At 30.9% G+C, this 17,974-nt stretch overlaps 1 protein-coding gene across 6 annotated transcripts; it reads right to left on the bottom strand.

Moving 5' to 3' along the window:
* Positions 1-1,527: 1,527 nt before the first annotated feature.
* On the bottom strand, positions 1,528-17,475 carry LOC139528018 (vacuole membrane protein 1-like). 6 transcript variants are annotated; one of them, XM_071323796.1, is made up of 13 exons: positions 17,361-17,460; positions 14,500-14,522; positions 12,577-12,833; positions 11,777-11,867; positions 10,818-10,928; positions 10,459-10,538; positions 9,358-9,445; positions 8,557-8,697; positions 6,027-6,107; positions 5,402-5,518; positions 5,040-5,101; positions 4,376-4,478; positions 1,528-3,592 (listed from the first exon to the last, which is right to left on the bottom strand). In XM_071323796.1, exons 3-13 carry the CDS (start codon positions 12,798-12,800, stop codon positions 3,452-3,454), a joined length of 1,239 nt encoding a protein of 412 aa, XP_071179897.1. In that variant the 5' UTR covers positions 12,801-12,833; positions 14,500-14,522; positions 17,361-17,460; the 3' UTR covers positions 1,528-3,451. The 6 variants fall into 6 exon arrangements, with proteins under 6 accessions (XP_071179897.1, XP_071179893.1, XP_071179894.1 ...); XM_071323792.1 differs by lacking the exon at positions 14,500-14,522 and adding an exon at positions 15,788-15,910 and having other exon boundaries at positions 16,846-17,450; XM_071323793.1 differs by lacking the exon at positions 14,500-14,522 and adding an exon at positions 15,788-15,840 and having other exon boundaries at positions 17,361-17,429.
* Between the last annotated feature and the right edge of the window lie 499 nt (positions 17,476-17,974).

Raw genomic sequence — 17,974 nt, 5'->3', positions numbered from 1 at the left:
TGAAAATGCCCTAGAGAGGTTCCTGGTTTTTGTATTAGTGTCATATGTATATTGTATGCTTACTGTATTAATAGTCTCTTATAAATTTTAACATGAATATGGTATTACATGCACAAAAGATAATTTTTTTTTTTTTTTTTAGATTGGGGAGATCAGATGATGAGGGGAATGTTTATGTGACTAATAGGAATACCAACACTGTAGAAGTAATATCTGATGATAGCATAATAGAGAGAACAGTAACTGAACATTTGGAACATGCTTTGCCAACATTGAAGTTTTTTTATATAATTCTTAGATTGATGACCATTTTGTATTTGCTTGTAGTGTTTCAGCATAAAAATGCACTACAGCGGTTCCTTGTATTTATATCAGTGTCATATGTATATTATATGCCTACATAGATCATTTTGACATTAGAAGCTTTTTTATTTTAATTTTAACATGTATATGGTCTACAATTTATTTTATTTTTTTCTTACAGATATGTGACATCAAATGATGAGGGGAATGTGTATGTGACTGATTTGAGTACCAACATTGTAGGAGTAATATCAGATGATGGTAAACATTGCAGAGAAACTATTACTGAATCAGATAGTAGTATTTGATGATGGTCAACATCATAGAGAAACTATTACTGAATCAGACAGTAGTATTTGATGATGGTAAACATCATAGAGAAATTCCTACTGGATTAGATGGACTAACATAAAAGTTATGCAAATTTTTGTACATTTTGTTTTGAGTTTAACATTAATAGCTTATACTAATTGATTTTTGGTGTTTTAACGCCACTTTTATGCACGGCATTAAGGCTATTTCATGGCAGCCAGTTTTTATTGGTGGAGGAAGCCAGAGTGCCTTGAGAAAACCAACGATAGGAAAACTGACCATCCTAGTCAATTAAGATTGTAGTCAAGTGCACCTGCACAAGCGGAGTTCAAACTCACAACCCCAGTGTTGACTGGCTAGTGATTACAGTAGTAACTACTGAGACCACTAGGCCACTGAGGTCCCTTAATAGCTTAAATATTGACATACAAAGATTACCAGCAAAAAAGGATTTAAAAAATACATGGTATTCTTAAAATTTCTCTGCTTATATCAATTGATTGTTTTCTAACACCACTTTCAACACTATTTTGCTATTTCGTGGCAGCAAGTTATTATTGGTGGAGGAAACCAAAGTGCCAAGAGAGAACCTCCGATCTTCCGTAGGAAAACTGATAATTTCAGTAAATTCAGATTGGAGTCAAGCGCTTGCCCTATGCAGGGTTAGAACTTGCAACCTCAAGTGTTGATAGGCTAGTGATACAGTAGTTAAGAATACTTAAACAATGTGACCCCTTTGTTTATATTGAAACCCTCTGCTGTTTATTATGATTTTAGAAATATATGAGAGCCTGCTTAAAACTAGACAACAAAACAATGCCAAGGGTACATTTGATATTGTACAAGTTTCACAAAATCATTTAGGTTGATGGATTTTTGTTTTGTTCATTTCATGTTTGAAAAATTAATACATTTAGAGTTTAAATTTTTTATATGCTCAATAATGCCCTGTGTTCAGACTCACAAGATGGTATCACTACTAGGTTATAAAATATGAAACAATAGTTAAATCTACCAGTCATGTTGATAAAAAAAAAAAGCTTCAAAAGAACTAGAAACATATACATGTACTAATTATTACATTTACTAATGTATACCTTTATTAAAAATAAATTTCAAACCAGGTAAGGAATGTAGGGGTATGTAAAAATTATTCTGAATGTAAGTATTTGAACACATTTGTTTATAAACATAAGAAAATTGTCAAAATATTCTGACTAGTTGCTTGAAAAGATTTTGGTGCAAATTGCAGACAACAATGGCAAGGCATTCCAAAATAATATTTTTATTTCACATTTTAAAAATTTAAAAATGTCTCATTCTTCCTGATATCAAAACAATAAAGAAACAAATAAAAGTGTTATTTAACTTGAAATTTCATAATTAAAGCATAAAAACTTAGTTATAAGTATTGAATGCTTACTTTTGTAATTCTATAGGGTTGTAAATGTTTTTGTCTTGTATGCAAATTTGTAAGTATGAAGCACTTAAATCAAAATATGCTTAGTCAATGCTTTTACTTAATACAATTATATACTTAAGAACTGTTAATTCAGAAATTAATAAGGGTTAATGCCAATAATGCGACTAGGTTTGTATGGCAAGCATTAGAAATCACATTCTGATATTTATAAATGTATGGTCCTGAATATTCACAATAATTAATTCCACATTTTTGTCCATTCTTAAAAAATCTTAATAATAAATGCACACAATAATTTCTGAATTTACAGTATTAGTCCCAGATTATTATTACAATGTGTGGGGAAAAAAACCTAAATAAATGACAATATGCATTTTAGCTTAAAAATTGCACAACTTTACAACTTTGAAATTACATTCTAGGATAACAAAATTCTGACAGGGTTATCACTGTTAAATATTTACTTAATTCACCTCAAAGGGGAAGAGAATATATATCGTATAAATAATATGGTCTTAAATCATGTTCTGAAAGCAAAAAAAATGTGATCATTGGTGAGTTAAATAGCATATATATTTATATAAATAAACAGATGTGGTTTGATTGCTTATGAGACAACTTTTTACAAGAGATCAAATGTCACAGAATTTAACAATTAGAGGTCAATGTATGGCCTTCAACAACGAGTGAACCATGTACCAACATTATTTGAAATCCAGCATAAATCTAACCACATCTCTTTATTATTATTTTCATTGAAAAATTAACTTCAAGAATAGTTTTTTGCTATGTATATTGAGCTGAAAACAACGGCATTGTCTGATATCATTTTCATTGAAATTAATTTTAACACAGTTTGAAGCATACACCTTATCGCTATTTGTCCGCCATTACTGGATATTACACAGGTTCCCTTAAAAACTTGACGTCACAAAACAAAATATCTGACGCCACAATGGAAAAGTGATTGTTGTATGCGTCAAAAGTTCAAGCGGCCGGGTCAGCCAGGATTAGCGATAAAGTGTTTTCCATTAATATAGCCAACTATATATATTTAAATAAGTTATTCAGAATTCGTATTACAAACATTCAAATACAATAAATATGCCATGATAAATTAATTCTTTTAACAACTTTTAAATAGTGAAGTTTCAAAATATTTCAAAATCAAACAAATAATATTAACAAAAATATAATTGAAAATTATAAGAAAATAGAATTTCCATCCTTTAATACATGACTATAGTAAATGAAAAGTTCAATTGAAAAACTACACAACTGAAATGATATGTGCTACATTGTATAAAAGAATTAACCTAATATGGTTTGAACTCACAAATACACACACACAAACAGTAGTACAATTTTACAAACAATATTTGCACTGTTTTTTTATACACATAATATCTCTAATCATGATTGAGATTTCTTGTGCTTTTCTTTACACAGTCTTTTGTGGTAGCTCTGGGCTGTGGAGTTGATGATTGACAGGACGAAATAAACAACCATTACAATAATAACTTTCTCAAATATCCATCCCAACAGGTTGGAATCCTGAAATACAAAGAATAAGTTATAAAGTGTTATGTCAAAAGTCCTCATTTAAGTAAGTGCATATGTTTTTTTCTACTCTAGATGACATCAGTCTATATTGTCTCCAGATGGTTTTCTGTAATGTTGGGTTACTGTTTAGGTTATATAAAAGATTGTGTCCGTAGTACAGATAATTTTATATGTTCAGTGGACCGTGAAATGGTCTCTAATTCAGTATTATAATTAGAAAGATCATATTATAGGTTTAAAGTTGAGTCATCAAAAACTAACTTGACCATAAACTTTAACCTCAAGTGGGACAGACGGATGGACGAGCAGAGGACACATACACAAAAAAACATAATGCCCTTAGGTGGAAATAAAAATAATGTATATACAGAAATAACATTTAGAGAGAAGCATAATGTGACGGGTATATTGTTGATTCATTATTATTCGTTGGATACCAATTTTCATGGATTAAGTGGGAACAGTTGAACCACCAAAAATTAAATGTTCAACGAATGACAAATTTTCTCATAGCTTGTATGCAGACTTCGGCAAAACCACGAAATCAAATATCCACGAACATGTAAGTTTTCCTCAATCCACGAAAATAAATGAATCCACAGTATGCAACTTTCCCCTGCTATTCAATGTTTACAGACAATAAATTAGCTTCATGTTATGAATTGGTTTACTATCTTTGCATGTTTATAAAATGTAAAAGTCAGTCTTTTGAGAAAGCTAATACTTGTCAATTCCTTCCCTTACTCAGACCTACTCCTGTTAGGTATTACTTACAGATTTGACATGAGTTCCTGGTTTATGATGAAGCTTTTTCTTCTGAACTTCTAAATATTCTTTAAATGGCGTCTGTAAAGATATACCTATGGAGGGAATTTTTCTGAAATAAAAAAGTTAAAATGCATTTAAAAATTCACTTAAACTAAAACAATTTGTCATCTTGCAGTTCTACTGTAAAAATTGACATCTTAATATCTTGGCTCTAAATAGTTGTGAAGAAATATTTGTAAAATAAGTAAAATTTAAATGTGTTACTTTGGCACTTCTACTTTTTCAAAATATTGAAACATTCATCCAAAATATAAATTCAGAAATTATTTTGAGGTTACTATCAATACAAATAATGCGACTGGATGGGTATCCCAATAATAGCTTAGATTCTGATATTTTTTTTTTAAATACATATCAGCTTCTTCCAAAATCGCAACAACTAATCTCGGAATTTTGTACATTCTTGAAAAAAATCTCAAAAATTAATGAACACAATTATTACTGAATTTACAGTTACTGTATGGTATGATTGTGATATTAAAGTCATTTGTTTTTCCTTATTAATACTGGAGCAAATTAAATTCCTTATTTCTTTTTGAAAAAATAAATGTCACAATCCTTTGAAAAAGATACAATTTAAAACCCTTTCTCTTTTATACTGTACACTTACCCTATAAACTTGACTATAGTTTCCACATGATGTGCACTAAACATGAATATAATAAATAATTTCTGAAAAGAAAAGATAAAATTATAGTAGCATATTTACAAATAAAATCAAATACTACCGTGATAAATTTTATGTATCAATTTTTAGCTCGATTTTTTTTCTTCTTCAGTAAACTAGAACCCATGAATTCTAATAACTCACAAACATGTACATGATGTAACTTTTGCTAAAAAAAACCAGAAATATGATACCTACGAATTAAAGTACTTCCTTTTACTATAGTACACTGCAAATGTGTATGAATTAAAATAAATGAGTATTCATTATGAGATAGCTACCCAACAACATAAAATAGAACTTACCTGTATATGCATTTTAATAACAGCTTTTCCTATTAATGTTGCACCAAAAAATGTCCAAAATGGAATGAGAAAATGACCACATGTTATTCCTGCCAAATCAAACAGAGGGTTTGGTATCTGTAAAAAAAAAAAGTAAAATTTATAATCAAGACAATCAAAATTGAATTTATACAAATTCAGAGGCAATCCAGTTTTACAATGAAGTAAACTTAAATAAAATCTATTAGTGTGACTGTATGCTTTTTCAATGTTTTTAAAAAAGATTACAATACCAATTTCCAAAATTAGCCTAGATTTAATATTTTATCAATAGATATGTACCTTTAACTGAGCGTCTGCAGCTCTTATATTAAACTGACAGACTTCTTATACAGATTTAAAAATAGAATTAAAGAACAAAGAGGCACAGATTAAAATAAAGCATGTTTTTTTTGTCTGATAATGGACAACTTGACCATGTTTATAGAACAAATGTTTTGTTGTTTGGAAAAAGTTTTTCCAGAAGTGATGTTTTTAAGATTTATACTTTCTCAAGCAGAATTCCAGACACAAATTAAAAGTACCATTTATTAAGATTAAACCTTACATAGACACCCCAGTAATGTTTATGTAGGTCAGTACTTACTGATGCACAGGCTAAGATACCAAAGAACCCAACTTTCTGTACAAGGTTATGTACAGCTAATTTAGATTTTTCCATAAATCCCTGAAAATAAAAAATAAAACAATAGACAAGAATATATTAAAAATTCTTTTCCAATTATCATGCTTGAGATAACAGAAATTTCAAGTTCTTCTTGTTTGTTTCCTATTTAAAAGATTTGGACACATTTAATTCTACTATTTAACCATTGTTAACTGTAGATCTACTTGAAATATGAACTGATTTAAAATAATGGATAATTTTTGTGTTGCTAATTTGCTTCTAGCTATACTTTTCTCGTTTTAGTTCATATGCTCTTATTTTTTTTTTTATAAGTTTTGGATTTTCAAATATTTTAACCTTAGCATTGCTGAAGAGTCATTTCTTGTCAAAATGCACATCTGGTGCAGAAAAATTGGTACCTTTAATGTTATTAATCACAGTAAAAACTAACAAACACAGTGAACAAAGCTAACAAAGTCATACCCTCTAAGCACTGTAAAAAGTGTGACAAATCAAGCCAACATAACAAAGAAGCAAAGTCATGAGTTTTGTTAAGACGTAGCATATGGTTATTTATGTGCTCAATATCATTATGCAAGAAACATTCTTTAATTTTTTTAAATGAAATCTTTTTCAATGCTAGTTCAGAAACAAGATGCCTAAAAACTTAAGAAGATATAGTTCAGTCCAAATATGAGACATGAGAATGAACAGACAAGCAGACAAACAGACAAACAAGTTAAACATACAATTACTATATACTGCTCGCTTAAAAAGGGAGGTATAATACCTTCACTGTTAGTGAATTTTAAAATGGATATCCCCAAAACCATAAATATTATTATCTTCACTCGGACAGTAAGAACAAGATAACATTCCTTTGTTTACACCGTCAATTCTAATGCAACAATGTTTGTTACGTTCATTTTGATTGGATAACGTCACTTATTTACATGGCATCAATTGACAATTGATGCTATGGGACATACACGCAAGCGCAGACGGCATATGACATATGTTAAATACATGTTTAAACGTTGCGTTTTCTGTCAGTTTCATGGAGATAACAATATTGTATTTTAAGCTCCGATGGCATCAATTGGGGATTTGATGGTCGCAAATACCCGTTTACTGTCTGTTTTTGCAACAGGAATTCAGGAAAACCTTTTTGTCACTCAGTGAAATTCTTGAACTTTCAAGATCATGGTCGTTTAAAATGTTTAAAGTTCAAAATGTTGAAAAGGATTCTAGAACACTGTTATGACTGTACGGATTCTAAATTAACACAAAATAAAAAAATATTGGAAAGTTTTTGTGTAAATTGTAAACAATTTCATTGTAAGTATGTAGCACATGTGAAATCCCATCCATAATAAATATTTGGAAAAAATACAACTTGATATTAGGTGTTAGCTTTTAGTAAATTACTGTTAAATTCATTCATGGCTTGAACGTGTGATGACCGTAGCCAAATTATCCGCCAGCAGCTGTCTGAAACACCAAATCCAATAAATAACTTCTTACGTAAAAATGTAGTTTATACATCATTATGCAATGCTATTAATAGAAATAAGAAATTTCTAATGAATTATATTACATTTTGATATTTATTAGTAAATATTTTTAAATTGAATATTACATGTATTAGTATGGAACAGATAATCATTAATGAATTTGAAAAGAAATAAAGGTGCCCTCTACTCTTTCAGAACATTTCGCAAAGTAAGCAAACATCACAAAATTTTTGCCTTAAGTACTTCAAAATTTGCACTGCTGCCCAGCAATTTGAGTTTTGCAGTAAGACTATTGATTTTGCAAGCCTGAATACGGGGCCACATATTGTAATATTGAAGTAAGTTCAATTATCTCCCCTATCACAATACGACCAAGATTATATTCCTTCATGAACATTGTCAGGTAGAGTTCTACAACTGTGTAAAGTGACCAACAGACAGATAGGCAGTCTGATTCCTAGATTTAAACCTCAAAAGCTTAAGTTGTTGGGAGGGGAGTTTAAAAATGATAGAAGGCCACTTACGTTTTAAATCGTGTCAATGGTTTCACAAAAGTTGACACAAAATGCACAAAGGACAAAAGTAAAAATTATAAAATAGACAGAACAAGAATGTGTCCAAAGTACACGGATGCCCCACTCGCACTATCCTTACCCATGTTCGATGGACCGTGAAATTGGGTAATAATCTAATTTGGCATTAAAATTAGAAAGATTATACCATAAGCAACAAGTGTACTAAGTTTCAAGTTGATTGGAATTCAGCTTCATCAAAAACTACCTTGACCAAAAACTTTAACCTGAATGGACGCACAGACGAACGGATGGACGATCGAACGAACGAACAGAGCCACAGACCAGAAAACATAATGCCCCTCTACTATCGTAGGTGGGGCATAAAAAAAGAGAGTGATTACTAGAAGGCACCCACAAAAACATGAAAGGCCAAAAATAACAGTACACGCTCTCACTCGGACCATAACCTGTTAGACTTACTAATTCTTCAGGATGCTCTTTTTTCTCATGAATGAGTTCTTCTATTTCTTCAAACTCATCGTCATCAAGATCTGCCCCTGACAGCCTGGCTGCCCTTGCCATAAAATAGGGCGGCAATTCTCCAAGTGCTGTCCCAGCACCCTGAAACATAAAGATATATTTTTTTAATCTCTCACTCTATAATATAAATTATCCAATAATTAGTACTTTAAATTCAGAAATTATTGCGTGCATTTATTATTGCGATTTTGTCATTTTACACTTGTATGCGATTTTAATTTTTACGATTTTGAGAAAAGTCATGCTTAATTCAGTTAAAATATTACAAAATGCGAGTTTTAATTAATGCGTTTACAACTCCGTCGCATTATTCGCAATAATAAAAACCTCGCAATAATTTCTGAACTTACAGTACTTCTTGTATGGTGTGGTATAAAAAATATTCTTGCATTTTTGTGTCTGTCCCAAGTCAGGAGCCTCTGGCCTGCGTTAGTCTTGTATGATTTTTAATTTGAGTTCATTTATATATTTCAGGGTTTAACATCCATTATCACTCAGCTAGTACACATTTTTGTTTAGAGACCAGCTAAAGCATGCCATGGGTGCGGGATTTTTCTCTTTGTGTTGATGACCCATAGGTGGCCTTTGGTGAATATTGCTCTCAGGTTGGGTTGTTGTCTCTTTAACAATTTCCCTATGTCCATTCTCAATTGTATCTAAATATCTATGATGAGTTTATTTATTTGCTATGATAGTTTAGGAGACAATATCATTTTCATAAAGGTTGAATATATGGCATACCCACATAATAGCTTCAAGTCTGACTTTATTCATTATAGCCCATAGTGATACAGTGCTGCCATCTGTAACACCTTCCGGACAAACAATTCTAAAAATACAAGATTACTTAAATTTAATCTGGTGTATGAAATAAGGGATCTATATACATGTACATTTATTCATATATGACATTATTTGTTAACACAGTTTAAAAATCAAATCTGTTCATCAATATATTTTATAAATTACATAAATTAGACCGTTAGTTTTCTCGTTTGAATTGTTTTACATTGTCATTTGGGGCCTTTGCGGTATGGGCTTTGCTCATTGTTGAAGGCCGTACGGTGAACTATAGGTGTTAATTTCTGTATCATTTTGGTTTCTTGAGATGAGTAGTCTTATTGTCAATCATACCACATCTTCTTTATAATAAATATTAAAGAAACTATATGTCATACAACTAATAGGGAAAGAAACACAAGCAAATTGAAGAAAAATGCTATGTTAACAAAAGAAATTGATTAAAAAAATCCAGAAAATTATAAAATTCAGATTGATTCCTATCATTCACAAAATAAAACAATTCCAACAGCAAAACTAATCTTCAAAATATTACTGAACACAAAACTTTTTGTTGTTGAAGAAGAAAAGTATCAAATGAAAAATAACTTTCCAACTACTAAAAGATATCGTTTATATTGGAAGCTTAAAATTTTAGGAAGATTAACACAATCAATCTATTCTATGAATTTCAAGAGTAAGCAAGTCTTTAAGAAACTTTAAATTAAAATTTTAAAAAGCATTCTTTGATTCCATTGATATCGCTCTAAATTCAGATATAAGGGAAGTATGTGCAAACCTGATGTTCAGTGGTTGTTATTTGTTGATGTGGATCATAAGTGTTTCAGGTTTTTTATATAGATTAGACAGTTGGTTTTCCCTTTTGAATGGTTTTATATTAGATTTTTGTTGGACCCTTTATAGCTTGCTGTTCGGTGTGAGCCAAGGCTCTGTGTTGAAGACAGTACTTTGACCTATCATGGTTTACATATTGTGACTTGGATGGAAAGTTGTCTCATTGGCACTCATACAACATCTTCTTATATATCTAGTTATACATACTCTGTGGGATATGGAGGTTCTGGAAAGTTTGTAGATTTACATTCATAAGCTGCTAACGTTACTGCTGCAATATGTGGTCCCTGAAATAATACAAATAACATTTAACATGGGATATTGTGTATATGGAGTTGTAGAGGATGGCATCTAAATTCCTGTAAAAATAAACTCTGAATCTAGAATTTCTGAAAAACACAAAGTAATCTTTTTAACTTTTTTCTAACTTAGAGATAAGACAAAATGAACAAGTTTACAAAACACAACAGAACTGCATGTAATCCTTGTCAATCCCAAGATACTCAAAAAATGTTTGTAATCATGTTAAATGACATACTCATGTCAATACACCAAGATATACTCACCAGATATAATAGAAATGTATGTAATCCTGTCCCCAGACCTACAGATGATAGTACACCAAGACCTAACCAATAGGCACACCATAATACATATTTCTCTATTTTTGCAACATACTGAAAAATAAGGACATAATATCATTGGTTATAAATACTTATGATTTCTTCTTAATAAATCTAATATTTCTTTTAAGCTGAACATTTCATTTATACAAATAAAAAATAAGAAAAAATAAAAAAGTACATGTTTAATAAAATTCAATGGTAACTAAGATTTTTTAAGTATTTCCTAATCAAATTCTGGTAGCATGAATCAATTCTACTTTGCGCCAATATGAAATGTATTATTTAGGCCTAATAAATTATCTTTGTAGGTATATATATATAAGATTTCCTTTCTCATTCTTGAACTTCAGCAACTTTCATTGATATATACAAAATTATTGCTATTTTTTCAAATTTTCTTCTGATCTTTTCCTTGTTATAGTGTTCAAAATTGTGCTACTTGAGGATGTTAGTTGGCTAAATTTCATTTCAGGGTACTTGCACTTCAACAAGATTCAGCTAAGAAATTCCTTTTTATTTGAAGAACATTGATAATCTACAAATGAACCAGGCATTCTCTCTCTAGGTTTTTACAAATTTTGACATAAGAATGTGTCCATAGTACATGAATGCTCCACTTGCATCATTATTTTCAATTTCTATGTTCAGTGGACAATGAAATAAGGGGCAAAACTCTATTTGACATTACAATTAGAAAGATCATATGATAGTGAACATGTGTACTAAGTTTAAAGTTAATTGGACTTTTAACTTCATAAAAAAAAATTACCTTCACCAAAGACAGTAACCTGATGCCGGAGACTCGGAGTCAGCCGGACAGACGGATGGATGAATGAACAAACAGACACACAGACCGAAAAACTTAATGCCCATAAATGGGGCATAAAAGAAGAACTTACTGGCTGATGTGTTCCCTGAGTAATGTAGACGAGATAAAATGTAAACAGCATCAACAATAGAGTTACCACAGCGACCTTCCGTCTCCATAACCTTTCAATATAAACATTGTTATTAGCATATATGTTCTTTAAATATACCATCCTACATCAGAAGAAAATTATCAAATATACTTTTACTAGTTATCTATTCCTTAGAATGGTTTGTCAAATAATATTCCGTGTTTCTCAGTCTAGTTGTTTATACAGAAATAAGACGATATGGTATGATTGCTAATGAGACAACTCTCCAAAAGAGACTATGTACTGTTTTGTTCAGATTTTTCATCCTTTTTTTTGTTTTTCCATGATTTTGCTAGTCTTACTTCGACTTACATGACTTTAAGTGTTTTGTTCTACCTTTGATATCATCTGTCGCTTTTGCTTGTTTTTTTGCCATTTAGTCAGTGATGGGTTTTGCTCGTTGTTGAAAACTAAATATATTGGTAATCATGGTTATGGTGAACTTTTACCAGGAAGATGACAATTAAGTGACACATTTTTTTTATATAGGGAGAAAATCCTGTAAAATTATCAATAATGATGATAATGGGTAGATTTACATAAAATGTAAGACGAAAGCTTAATCTAAAAGTTTTAAAGGAACTGTTTTTAGAAATAAAAGTCTATGACAAATTGGTAAAGACTGAATGGTCACAGCTTTATCATGTTTATATAGACAATGGTAGATGTGTCTGCAACTCTTACCAATGTGCAGATAATTAATGTATGTGTGTAAGTTTCTGTACAACAATAATACATACTTTTTTCCAGCTTGATTCAGTAGTGAGGCAGTCTCCAGACAGGAGAAGTGTATAGTCTTCAATGGCTTTCTCCACAGGACGATTTTTTCTCGATCTTGTCTTTCTTGATGCATAATGTCTAGTAGATTGGACTTATCTTTAACATCACCGTTAGTGGAATGAGAATGTCTTTGTTTGAGGGTTGTGTTTTCAGAGGGAGATTTCCTGTCCCCTTTTTTGTCCATTTCACTTAAACTGGCGTCAATAAGCCTTTCTATCTACAAAATATTATCTTGATTGAAAACAAAAGTAATACAGGATACAAATTATTACATTAAACATGTTAAAAAGAATTGACAATTTTAAACAATTAATCTTCACAGCAGTCAAAGAAATAAAGATATACTATAATTCAAAACAACTCAAAATTAAATTACACCCATTCAAACATGTATTTTCAAACAAAATTTAAATCATTAAGTTAAAATGAATATTTTGCATTCCATTATTCCTTGATCTACTAAATGAGTTTTTATTATTTTAGAGCTATTCAAAAATACTGTGGAAAACATTGAATATGTGCTCTGGATTCATTAATTTTCATGGGAACCAATTCTAATGGATTGAGAATTCAATTAAAATTTTCCGTCAAGCTAGACTACAGGAAATTTGTATTTGGTCCATTTTCTGTGTTACAATACATACATATCCATGAAAAATAATATTCCACACCAATTGTTAAGGCCAAATAAAAATATATGTGTGGTTCCAGTAACCCTACCGTCCCTACTTTTTCGGCTTAAAAAAAGCCTACCCTAAAGATTTTATTGTCATTTTTCATTAAGTACTGTTAAAGTCAGAATGTTGCTCCCATGCATAGTAAAAAAACAAACAACATAAAATAAAAAAAAAAACGTACCTACCTACCCTAACTTTTTTTCAGATGTAACTGGAACCACACATACATTTTTATTTGGACTAATCTATTACAATTAAAGCAAGTATTGTACTATTAAATTTTACCTGATCAGGTTTTACCTACTTTTTTTGGTAAAAATAATAAAATCCTTTTTTGTTAGTATGGATAATACACATTAACCATTAGCATGATCAACGAATGTGTCATTTCATACTGTTAAAATCTTTCAATTCAAGCCATGCTTGATCAGATGATCAGATGAAATTTAGTATATGTTAATATAGAACCTACAAGTACATTTGTAATCTATATATTGTAATTTACATGATTTACGAATTGTGATAAAATGAACACAAAAAAGTATCCAAGCAAAGACAAGCATCAAACAAGTGTTACGACTGCCAAATATATACTTATCCCTAACCTTATAAAATAAAATATTTAAAATATTTACAAGAGATTTTTTGGCATGCATCTAATTTGCATATGCATTTTTCAAAGAATATCTATAAAGAAAGATCTACACATATCTCTGAAGAAAGATATACATGTATACACATCTCTTTTTGTGAATTGAATTTATAACTCTCTCATTGTCTCTCTGTTCTCTTTTTTTTTAACTTCAAAAATGCAAACTTTGCTATATCTTGTATACATGGTATACATGGTATAGAACACATGTTACTGATAAGAAGTCTATACAGACATAAGTATTAACAGGTGTAAGTTGACAAATAAAGAGTTATAACAATACTGTACCAGATTCATTACAACAAACCATGCACACACATGAATGATTAAATAAAGCATTATGCAATGTTATGAATTTTATGATAACTCCAATAAGTTTACAACATCAATGCAACAGATGGAAACAAGAAAGAAAACACTGTGTAATAGGGAGATTATAAGATCTACTAAAAAATAGTGATTTCTATTCATCTACAAAATGTAAGGTGAGTAGCACACATGGAGGAGTATCTTGCATTAGGAAGCATGGAGTATAAAATTAGGCTATTTAAGACCTTGATTGCAGTACAGGCAATTGCTGAAAAATCATAAATCAGAATGCAATATAACATGTATAAAGCTAACATGATTTTTTTTCTGCTAAAATAGAGACATTTTCATTATTAAATCTACTGGATAAAATCTTTATTCAAAATACAAATAAAAGTAATTGAACCGGTAAACAGAAAAAAAGTCACAAAATCCCTAGGAAAAAAAGTCACAATATGTTTAAGTAAAATTATTTATCAGAAGTATGTTGGAATGCACAGGAAAAAGTCACTTTGTATATATACATGTATGCAATAAGTAATTAAACTGGAGTTTTTTAATGCATAGAAAAAAAGTCATAATATACTTGTATCAGATTATTTATATATGTTAGTGGTAAATTTATAATTTTTAAAAACCAAAGGAATGATATATAAACTAATAAAAGCGTAATAGAATATGTTCTTTTTTCAAAATTGACTTTTTAACAAACAGAGAAAGCTGATTCCTTTTATTTAATATTGAGCCTAAGTTGTATTTCATGGTATATGGCTTCCTACGGAGGCAGGAAGTGAAAGGTCTACAAAGGGGAAAGGTGCCACAAGAAGCCACACATCAATATCAACAGTCCCTATAAATACTAAGCTAATATAATTAATATTTAACACTAAATTAAATTGAACCTGCTAGTAGAAAAATTAGATTACTACTTTGACTTATTTCAAATCCTATTTTATAGGAAAAATGTGGACAAAACAAACCAAAACATCATTAACAGTTTTGAACTTGTTGAAGACAGCTGGATGTATTGTAGTATTTACAAATAGCTAAATATGATTCAATTACACTGTTACGGTATGCCCAATAATTATCAACAACTTCCTCAAATTTGCAATGTGTTCACAAATTATTCTTATATTACACAGTATCTTTTGCAAACTGGTTCTGATTCAAATTCTTATTTTGAATTTGGGTGCTGATTATTTGATGGTCATGATTATACTTGTAGTTAGACATTCATTTGACCATTGTTAAAAGTTGACATGACAATATCTGTGCAACAATTAGCCTGCTGACTGTGTGAGCCGCCTAAGTCTACAGATGACTGTGGGTCTGGAAGAGGCCATTAAACATATTCGAGGCAGGTTTTACTGCACATCACACATCTAACATACATTGAGGTTTGGGTTGTGTACTGAGTTGCATCATAAAGTGTCAGCTAAAATATGTAGGAGTATAAAAAGGTATAATTTGGTCAATATGGCATGTATGGTAAGCATTTAAGAGGAGATTGATATCCAATCAAAGCCTCACCTCAATTCTAATTGTTTGTTGGTCTGACATGAATATGGCAGTTGTCAATCATACTGTATAAAAATAAGGACCTTTGAAAATTATCATACCAACCAGCAAATTGACATATTTAGAAACAAGAGGCTGTCACAACGACAGCAAACCGGATTTATTAATATTTATTTGTGTCCTGGCAATATCACAAGAACCATTACTGATGAATGGTGAAAGTGAAAATCGTCAATATCAAATTTGAGCTCCATTTTGTCATCAGTATCAACATCTTAAAATTTGAAAAGCTTAGATTGAATGGTTCATGAGTAAATGCAACGTGAATTGAAACGCCATTTCACAATTTTTCAAGAACCATAACTCCTGAACGGTAAAAGTCAAAATCGTCATTATTGAACTTGACCTCTAATTTGCCATCAGTAACAACATATAAAAATTTCAAAAGCTTTGGTTGAATGGTTCATGAGAAAATGCACGGACACGACTAGAAACACCATTTTTCAATCTTTCAAGAACCATAACTCCTGAACTGTAAAAGTCAAAATCGTCATTATTGAACTTGACCTCTATTTTGTCATCAGTAACAACATATTAAAATTTGGGAAGCTTTGGTAAAACAGTTCATGCATAAATGCACGGACACGACTGGAAACACCATTTTTCAATCTTTCAAGAACCACAACTCCTGAACGGTAGAAGTCAAAATCGCCATTATTGAACTTGACCTCCATTTTGTCATCAGTAACAACATATTAAAATTTGGGAAGCTTAGGTAGAACAGTTCATGCGTAAATGCACGGACACGACAGGAAACTCCATTTTTCAATCTTTCAAGAACCATAACTCCTGAACAGTAAAAGTCAAAATCGCCATTATTGAACTTGACCTTCATTTAGTTGTCAGTAACAACATATTAAAATTTTAAAAGCTTTGGTTGAACGGTTCATGAGTTAATGAACGGACAACATTTGATTGCCGCCCGCCCGCCCGACCGACCGCCCGCTCGCCGTACATCCCCAAATCAATAACCAACATTTTTGTCACAAAAATCCGGTTAAAAACCCAACAATTTGATTAAACTGCTGTAATGATTAACCCTTTTTCATGGTTCGTTTTAACATACATACAGACAAGAATTTTGAAAAGATACATTTATGACACTTCAGTCTGCATAATTTAGTTAGGTGTAGATCCAGGATTTTGTAAAGGGGCATCAATGTTTATGCATTAACCATCATCATAAATATAGCTCCATATTGAGACTATACGGGGGCAGATGAGCTGTGACTGTTGTGTGTGCTCTTTTTCTACCACAAAAAGATTGAAATAAAAAACTATAAACAATGACGATACACGTGCATGACTGATGTCCAAGCAACAAAGTATTTAGTGCTTGAAAACACAGCTATTTATAAAAGAAAGCACAACAGTCAACAACAAACAAGTTGGATTCCATCTTACCAAATCCCGTTTGTGGCCTTTCGTTCTCTGGCTTTTTGCTTTTAGTTTTTGTTTAAGCTGCTTAATAGACAGTTTCTCGTAACTGCGGCGCAGGCTTTTACGGTCATAATTCATTGTTTACCTTTTCATTGAGTTAAATAATAGTGTTTACCGGCACACAACGTGTCTTTTTACGTAGAATTTCTCGATCGGATGATCTTTCCAAATTGTCACTTCCGGTTGGAATAGGGGAGGTAATATTTCCCGCAAAAATATATAAACCCATTTTAGTAAAAAAAAAATTAAAAATAAAACTCATAGCTGATGAAAAGGTAAATGCGATTTCATCAATGCAGATCAAATTTGAATTAAATAGCTGTGTGATTACAAAAACTAGAGGCTCTCAAGAGCCTGTGTCACTCACCTGTACAGTGTACTTACTGATACTTTGCAAATCATGTGAAACAAAGTGAAAACATAATTAATAGTATTAGTTATTATAAACTATAATAATATCTAAGATAATAACCAAAAATTTCCTTAAAAATACCAATTCAGGGACAGAAACCCAACAACGGGTTGTCAAATTTGTCAGAAAATTTGAGGGCAGACAGAACTTAGGGAGCTACCATTTGATTTTTATGGGGGGGCTAGGATGAAATTTGAAAAAAATAGGCAGGACAGGAGTTTCGAGTAAAAAAAAAAGGCAGGATGAGACACTTGCAAAAAAAAAAAGTCAGGACGACAATTTAGGTT

Source organism: Mytilus edulis, chromosome 6 (assembly GCF_963676685.1).
Source record: "Mytilus edulis chromosome 6, xbMytEdul2.2, whole genome shotgun sequence".
Taxonomy (NCBI): domain Eukaryota; kingdom Metazoa; phylum Mollusca; class Bivalvia; order Mytilida; family Mytilidae; genus Mytilus; species Mytilus edulis.
This window is presented reverse-complemented; position numbering and strand designations above follow the sequence as displayed.

Coding starts and splice junctions, on each gene's coding strand:
- LOC139528018 (XM_071323791.1), bottom strand. CDS start 17,353: ATGAATTATGACCGTAAAAGCCTGCGCCGCAGTTACGAGAAACTGTCT. Junction 10,539..10,817: donor ATACATTTCTATTATATCTG/GTGAGTATATCT, acceptor GTATTATTTCAG/GGACCACATATTGCAGCAGT. Junction 5,519..6,026: donor GTATCTTAGCCTGTGCATCA/GTAAGTACTGAC, acceptor TTTTTTTTACAG/ATACCAAACCCTCTGTTTGA.